The sequence below is a fragment of the Eumetopias jubatus genome, unplaced genomic scaffold (genome assembly GCF_037043125.1).
Source record: "Eumetopias jubatus isolate StellerSeaLion01/CBP00866 unplaced genomic scaffold, mEumJub1_p1.0 scaffold_7, whole genome shotgun sequence".
NCBI lineage: Eukaryota > Metazoa > Chordata > Mammalia > Carnivora > Otariidae > Eumetopias > Eumetopias jubatus.
In genome coordinates this window covers 75,093,234-75,101,952 of record NW_028274813.1, presented here as the reverse complement: position 1 = coordinate 75,101,952, position 8,719 = coordinate 75,093,234, and the positions used below count along the sequence as shown (strand labels likewise).

Below are 8,719 nucleotides of genomic sequence, written 5' to 3'. Positions count from 1 at the left end.
TAAGTTCATTTATTCCACTTTTTTTTAGCACCCATTTTCAAAAGTGTTTTATTGTTACATAATTTACATACCACAAAGTCCACTAATTTCCAGGGTACAATTCAGTGGTTTTTAGTATATTTACAGAGTTGTGCAACCATCACCAATATCTAATTTCAGAGCGCCTTTAATTCAATAGCAAGTTAAACATTTCTTTATTTTTGTTTCCCAAGTTTTCCATTTGGGAAATATCTAGGAAACAATCTCTAGAAAACACTAAATGAAACCAAGTTATGTTTAGGTTTACATGTGAAAATTCTCATGGCCATAGAGCAAAAACAAATCAATAAAGAACGGTCATTATGGTCTGTAATATGTCTCCTAGCTGATATCAGTGTCATCTAACTAAACTTGTGAAGAAATCCTGAATTGTGATTATTTCCATCATGTCCACAGCAGTGTTTAACTTCAGATATATAATCCCATCCTAAAGAGGGGTAGCACCTTTTCCTAAAAAGTCTTGCAATTAAATCTTTTAATATAATCCATTTAGAAAACTTCAAGAGGATCAAAAGAATCTGAGTCCCTGTTATCCTTACAAAAACCTGGTTGAGACTGGTGCTATTTGTGTGGAATAAAACAGATACAATAATCATGAATTCCTCTAGAATTTTAAATTCTATCACTGTATCATCTTCACATCATTAGAAATTTCAGATGTGGAATATGTAACTTTAGCTCCCTGTAAGAAGCCTTACTAAACTATTATTTCATGTTATAGTCTTCAATTTTGTAGAAGGCCAACATAATAAAAGTTCATACAGAGGAAAGTTTGCATCTTTCGTGAAATTACTCATGAAGAATTCTGTTCAATGTCTTTATAAAAACGTTTAAACAATATCTTCCTCTTAGTGAGAAGACTGGGGTACCACCTCATTTCTCGTGATAAACTGATAGTGAGACCTATCCATCCCATTCCAGTTCTTCTGGAAGTTCAGAACTATGTTCTCAATCATCTGCTGAAGTTATCAGTACTCATGTATACTGTGAAAGCTACCCTTTCCCCCCAAATTATTACATAGGTTTTATGCTCTGGTTCTTGTTGAGAGGTCTTGAAAAATATTTCTTTCACTGAAGCCATTCTAAAATCTTGTCATAAGTAGTCAGTTTATACACAATAAATATACAAATGAATTGGATCATTGGCTTTTTAATCCCAAACCCAACTGATTAATAGAGATGACAAGATCAATAATAAAATGTGGGATTGGGGGAACTGTATGAACCTTGGGTTAATTGATTTATTTCCCTTTATCCTGATTGCTTTATTAACTGAAGTGAGAACGGGAAACTGCTGGTGTTACATAGCCATGGTCTGACTGAGTGAGCTTGTGAACGAGCAAATGAATATGGAAGGAAGAGATAGTTCCACTACTATCAGGAGAAGTCCCTGAAGAAGTCTGGATTGTCCATATTTCAAAGCAAGCGTTGTGGAGATGGCTGCATAACTCCATAAATTTGTTTAAAAATCATTGTGTTTTACACTTAAAATGGGTGAATTTTGGCAGGTAGGTACATTTTATCTTAATAAAGTGGATTTAAAAAAATTAAAAAGGAAGATTCTAAGCAGCCTTAACACGGGAGACAAGCAAACTCTATTGTTGGGCTTGGCTTTAATCATCCCTGTATTGTATTTTATATTATGTCTTAAAATTAAAATTATATTCAGATAAAATTTAGGTGATCACTTTCATATGTCTGGTAGTTGACAGACCCTTCATGTCCACTTTTCTTTATATAGATTCAGAACACGATCTGAAACTTGAGATAATGGAGCTGCAGAATTATTCCTTGGTGTCAGAATTTGTGTTGTATGGACTCTGCACTTCACAACAACTCCAGCATTTTTTCTTTATATTTTTCTCTGGGATATATGTTGCCACCATGCTGGGTAACCTCATCATTGTGGTCACTGTAATTTCTGACCCCCACTTGCCCTCCTCTCCTATGTACTTCCTGCTGGGAAATCTATCTTTCTTAGACATATGGCTAGCCTTGTGTGCCACCCCCAAGATGATCAGGGACTTTCTTAGTAATCGAAAGCTCATTTCCTTTGGAGGATGTATGGCTCAGATCTTCTTCCTGCACTTTATTGGTGGGGCTGAGATGGTACTTCTGGTTTCCATGGCCTATGACAGATATGTGGCTATATGCAAACCTTTGCATTACATGACCATGATGAGCCGGCAGACTTGCATGGGGCTGGTGTTTGTTTCATGGGTCACTGGATTTGTGCACTCCATCAGTCAAGTAACCTTTACTGTGAATTTAACTTACTGTGGCCTCAATGAGGTGGACAGCTTCTTCTGTGACCTTCCTCTCGTGATCAAGCTTGCCTGCATGGACACTTATGTCTTAGGTATACTTATGATCTCAGACAGTGGGTTGCTCTTCTTGAGCTGTTTTCTGCTCTTCTTGGTCTCTTACACTGTTATCCTCATCACTGTCCAACAGCGTGCTGCTGGTGGGGTATCCAAAGCACTCTCTACTTGCTCTGCACTCATCATGGTAGTCACGCTCTTCTTTGGGCCCTGCATTTTCATTTACGTGCGGCCTTTCAGTCGGTTCTCTGTGGACAAGCTCCTGTCTGTGTTTTATACCATTTTTACTCCACTTTTGAACCCCCTTATCTACACATTGAGAAATAAAGAGATGAAAACAGCTATGAAGAAACTGCGTAACCAACATGTGACTTCTTACTGAATTCCAGCGTTCCATAGACCTACATGTTCTTACTCATTCAAGGGATATGATTTCTTTAATAGGACTCTGCTCAAAGATTTCATTCTGTTTTATTGATATAATTTGTATTGTGTTATAGTGCAGAGAAATAGTTGTGGATTATAACAAAAATCATGTATATAGTTTTATTCCTTATAATTTTTATTGCATTTGTGTTATATTACAGAGAAATAGTTGTGGATTACAATGAAAACCATGTATATAGTTTTATTCTATATAATTTCATACTTTAAATAAAATTTTATAACTTTATAGTATCACTACCTTATAATGTAAGATTTATATTACATTATAATAATTATCATTTTATTATATCACTTTATATTATAAATGTAATTTATAAGTATAATATAACTGCATTGTAATGTAATATTAGTATAATCGTATAGTAATTACTATGTAATAGAACTTTATGTAAACAGACATAACATGTACATACATATTCAACCCACACATTCACTTTGGAATGGACTTGGCAATTTTCTTTCTGTCTTTGTTAAACCAGATTTCTCTTCCTACTTTGTTTTTTCTACAATATTTATAGAGAGTGATTTTAATTTCCTAATCATAGTTCAATACAGCAAGAGCTGTCAGTTCGTAAGCATTCAAGACATGAGACATTCAGCAGAAGGAAGCTAGTGTGAGAATAAAATACTCTATCAATCATTCTCCTGGTTTTGAAAGCCTAACAGGAGGAAAATAAACACTATTTCAAAATCCTATTGATATAAAAAGTATACTTTTTCTTGGAAATGTGTATTATGCTTAAACTTTTTATTGAGAAAATGAATATATGCCAGCGAAATTCAATTACAGAAGTTAGTTTTCACACAGGGAAAATCAATATTTTATGGCTCAGTATTTCATGGTGTAAATTAAGCTATTGAGTCACTATTTAAAATGCATTGGAGTAGGAAATTGATAAATTTTAACCCGCAGACTTTATTTTTATTTTATTTTATTTTATTTTATTATTTTATTTTATTTTTTTATTTTATTATGTTATGTTAGTCACTATACAATACATCATTAGTTTCTGATAGGGTGATCCACCATTCATTGTTTTCATATAACACTCAGTGCTCCATGCAGTACATGCCCTCCTTAATACCCATCACCGGGCTAACCCATCCCCCCACTCCCTTCCCCTCTAAAACCCTCAGTTTGTTTCTCAGAGTCCATAGTCTCTCATGGTTCATCTCTCCCTCCGATTTCTGCCCCTCTTCATTTTCCCTTCCTTCTCCTAATGTCCTCCATGTATTCCTTATGTTCCACAAATAAGTGAAACCATATGATAATTGACTTTCTCTGCTTGACTTATTTCACTTAGCATAATCTCCTCCAGTCCCATCCATGTTGATGTAAAAGTTGGGTATTCATCCTTTCTGATGGCTGAGTAATATTCCATTGTATATATGGACCACATCTTTATCTATTCATCTGTTGAAGGGCATCTCGGCTCTTTCCACAGTTTGGCTATTGTGGACATTGCTGCTATGAACATTGCGGTGCATATTGCCCTTCTTTTCACTACATCTGTGTCTTTGGGGTAAATAGCCAGGAGTGCAATTGCTGGGTCATAGGGTAGCTCTATTTTTAATTTTTTTGAGGAACCTCCACACTGTTTTCCAAAGTGGCTGTACCAACTTGCATTCCAACCAACAGTGTAAGAGGGTTCCCCTTTCTCCACAACCTCTCCAACATTTGTTGTTTCTTGTCCTGTCCATTTTTGCCATTCTAACTGGTGTAAGGTGGTATCTCAATGTGGTTTTGAATTGAAATTCCCTGATCGCTATGATGATGAACATTTTTTCATGTGTCTGTTAGCCATTTGTATGTCTTCTTCAGAGAAGTGTCTGTTCATGTCTTCTGCCCATTTTTTGACTTGATTGTTTTTTGGGTGTTGAGTTTGAGAAATTCTTTACTTCTCTAACCCACAGACTTTAAATAAACACTACATCTACATTGTGTCTTACTGAGTTGATTCTGTCCCTTGGGGAGTAATCTATTAGGAAGTGTGTTTGCGTACCACAGAGTCAGATCTTATGCTGAGTTTTTAAATGTCTTTGGATCCTAAAAAGACAATCATATGCAAGAGGGAACATTTGTATTAACTAAACTAATGGTCAAAGAATTCAATCAATTTTCTTATATGTTGATTCTGAAACATCAAACAAAAGGAGAGAATTGGGCAATGATTGGATTACTTGAGTAACGGATGAAACTTCCAATAATTTTAGACAATGTTTTCAATAAGGAGAAGCATGCTCCTGGGTACTTTGGCTTCTCTTATGACTGTAATCTCATACATTTTCATAAACACTAAAAGAATACAGATTGAAAACTTCCTTGGGATAAATTTCTCAGGAATCTTCTTGCTTGCTACTGTAGTAATACTGTGTTTTGATTTTATAGACATAGGACTTGTCAAATTTTATGACCAATTATATCATATGTGAAAAATTAAAGAGCTTAAAAACTCTACTCTATTTTCACTACAGCATTATTTACAATAGCCAATATATAGAAGTAACCTGTGTCTAAGGGGAGATGAATGGATAATACAGAATATTAATCAGCCATTATAAAAGAATGAAATGTTACCCTTTAGACAAAATGGCTGGACCTAGATGCTATCATGGTAAGTGACCTAAGTCAGAGAGAGAAAGAAAAATACCTTATGATTTCACTTATATGTGGAGTCTAAAAAAACAAAGGAAACAAACTAAAGAGAAACAGACTTACAGAGAACAAACCTTTGGTTGTCAGATGGGAGGAGGGTGGGGCTGGGCAAAGTAGTTGAAGGGTATTAGAGATACAAACTTCCAGTTATAACATAAATAATTCAGGGATGTGATGCATAGGGAATATTGTCAATAATATAGTAATAACTTTGTAAGTTGACAGTAACTAGATTTCCTGAGGTGATCATTTCATAATGTATAAAAATATTGAATCACTCTGATGTATACCTGAAACTAATAGAATAGTGTATGTCAATTATACTTAAATTAAAACAAAGAGTGGATACCAAAATAGCTTTTATCAACATGATACCTTACCGTTCTCTTAAATTGTTGAAGAGAGCAAAAAAAGGCTTAAAATCTGAGGGTTAAAAGTTTTATTTATAAACATGCTAGAATACATTGAAATAAAAAAGAAGGAAAATATATTGTGTCTTTATAGGTTAAATCCTGTTATAAATGAACATCATTTCTATGGGAGTCTATTTCCTGTTTTCCTCTTAATGCCTTTATTTTAAACCTTCGCGGGGACATTTGTGTTTCCCTCTGAAGAAATGGGAAAAAAAAAGTGTCGGTTATCCCGACCCCTGCCCCCGTCCTCCAGCCAAATAAGGCCCAGCTGGGAGGGCATTTCTGCTGCCTCTGAAATCTTGAACTAACCATCAAAAGAAAGAGCATCAAGTGTCAGTGTTGAGCTAAGGCAGGGAGTGGTCCCCAGAAACCTGTCTGGGGGAGCATCACTGTGTGGGCACCGCCCCAGGCGTGCTGAACATGCAAGTGTTCCAGGCTGTGGTGGATCCTGGGGTGGGCGATGCACAGGCGCAGCAGGGTGTCGTGGCCAGGGCCGCGGGGGCTGCTGGGAGAGCAGCCAACAAAGTGGTCAGGAGGTGGTGCAGCGCTGGCTTGCCTGCCTTCGGGCCTCTGTGCTTGCATGTCTCCTGCGCCACCTGGCCGGGCCGGCTGGTGTTGTCCAGAGGGCCTCAGGACAGGATCGGCCACTGGTGGCAAACACACTGGGGGCAAGCCTGGCTGCCTATGTGAGACGGCAGGTGGGCGTGGACTCCTTGAAGGGCAGAGAGGCCTTCCTGACAAACGTGAGTGTGCTTGCCAGCGGGGACTCCTGTGAGGCATGCCCTGCTTCCGGTTAAGGATTCCGTAGCTGTCACCAGCCACTTGTTGTGGACACTGGATCTCCATCAGGTAGGTGGGCCATCAGCACGCGGGGGTCGAGAAGGCGCTGGGTCGTGGAGAAGATCCGGATCGCGTCTTAGTTCAGGGTCTCGCTGTGGAAGATCATGCCCCACGTGTTCTCCTGGTGCAGTGCCTCCACTTTGTGTGATGTTGCTGCAAGTCACGTGCTTGATGGGCCCGCATAATGGCCATCTTGAGTGTTCTCTGGATAGGCTTCTGGTATAGCCCTCCGTCCTCCTGGCCATGTAGTTGGGGCCTGTATTGTGGTGATCTTTTCACAGTATATACAAATACGGAATGAGTCCTAACCTTGGGCAACCATCTGTCGGGGACATGGCAGTGATTTCAGAGTTGTGTGGGTCAGACAGCAGTTGTGGTCAGTCTGGTCCCAAAAATGGGAAAAGAAGCTGTGGTTGTTTCAGTGAGGGGGTGATTAGTACTGTTTTACAGGTCGTCCTAATGAAAATGCCAAAATTGAGGGCTTCCAGAGAGTTCATGAGAACAAGACTCAGAGAAGGGGCTAGTCTGTTAGTGTCTTCCATTTCATCTGAGCCTGCATTATTTTGGGAGGAGAAGCCCATCATAGCCCTTTTATATTCTGCAGTGCTTCCACGGTGCCTGTAACATGGGGAAAAAAAATAGAAAGAAAGAAAAGAGAATTTAAAAGGAAATCTATCTGCCTTAGGATTAATTTCCTTAGTTTTTATTGGTGTAATACTGATTTTTGACTTGGTAGACTTTAGACATTTGTTTATTCAATTAATAAATGTCAAGCACCTGCTGTATTTCAGATGACATGATGAACAGAGCTAGTAGTGGACATAAGAGTGTTTAAGAACACACATTCTCTGTGTAGTGGAATAAAAGCAAGGAAACGGTCACAAAATATGCTGTCAAGTCAGGTCTATGATAGAGATAAACATGGTATCTGAGTGTAGGAGGGGGAAACTTAGTCCAGTCCTCATGGTTAGGAAAGACTTCCCTTATTAAAGCAATTTTTCTGTGATTTCCCAAGGATTTTGTATTTTGTCTTATTACTACACACACATAGGGTGCTTAACATAGAACCAGTCCTATAGTAAATGCTGATAGATACTAGATCCCATAGGTATTTGTGATTTTGTAGATCTATCAAGTGGCTCTTGTCTCACCTGCAATCTCTGTCCAGCACTTCATCTTTCTTTGAGTTGATCCATGAAGATGGATGTGGACTATTGCACCATCACTTTAGATGCAGAAATCCCTGGATTTTAGTTGTCTGGACTGGAGGAGCATGCCTGCTTGAATTGTTAGTGAAACTTGAGTGAGCAAAGTCACCAGTTTTCCCCGAACTATGGGCTTTTGTAGGGAATTTGTCATTGTCAGCGCACAGGGAACCATAGGTTGTATTTTTTTAAGTTTTTATTTAAATTCCGGTTACTAGGGTGCCTGGATGGCTCAGTGGGTTTTTCATCTGCCTTCAGCTCAGGTCCTGATCCCAGGTTTTGGGTTGGATCCCCAGCTCAGCATGGAGTCTGCTGCTCTTTCTCCCTCTGCCTGTCCCCCCTATTTTGTGACTCTCTTTCCCCCCCTCAAATAAATAAATAAAATCTTAAGAGAATTACAGTTTGTTAACATACAGTGTGATATTTTCAGGTGTACAATATGGTGATTCAACACTTCCCTTCAACACCTGGTGCTCATCACAAGTACTCTGCTTAATCCCCATCACCTTTTTAACCCATCCCCCCACCCACCTCCCCTCTGGTAACAGAGAGTGTTACACTTGAGAGTGTTTCTTGATTTGTCCCCCCCTCTTTTTCCCTCCTTTGCTCTCTTGTGTCTTAAATTCCACCATAGATTTTTTTTTTTTTTAAGTAGGCTTCATGCTCAGCGTGGAGCCAAAAATGGGGCTTGAACCTAAAACCCTGAGATCGAGACCTGAGCTGAAATCAAGAATCAGATACTTAACCGAGTGAGCCACCCGGGCTTTTTCCTCAGTCTTGCTAGGGATTTATTTATTT

At 38.6% G+C, this 8,719-nt stretch overlaps 1 protein-coding gene across 1 annotated transcript; it reads left to right on the top strand.

Annotated features, from left to right (window-relative positions):
• Positions 1-1,809: 1,809 nt before the first annotated feature.
• LOC114221371 (olfactory receptor 4K14-like) lies at positions 1,810-2,742 on the top strand. Its single transcript, XM_028119491.2, has one exon. The coding sequence runs from the start codon at positions 1,810-1,812 to the stop codon at positions 2,740-2,742; it is 933 nt and encodes a 310-aa protein (XP_027975292.1).
• Positions 2,743-8,719: the final 5,977 nt, after the last annotated feature.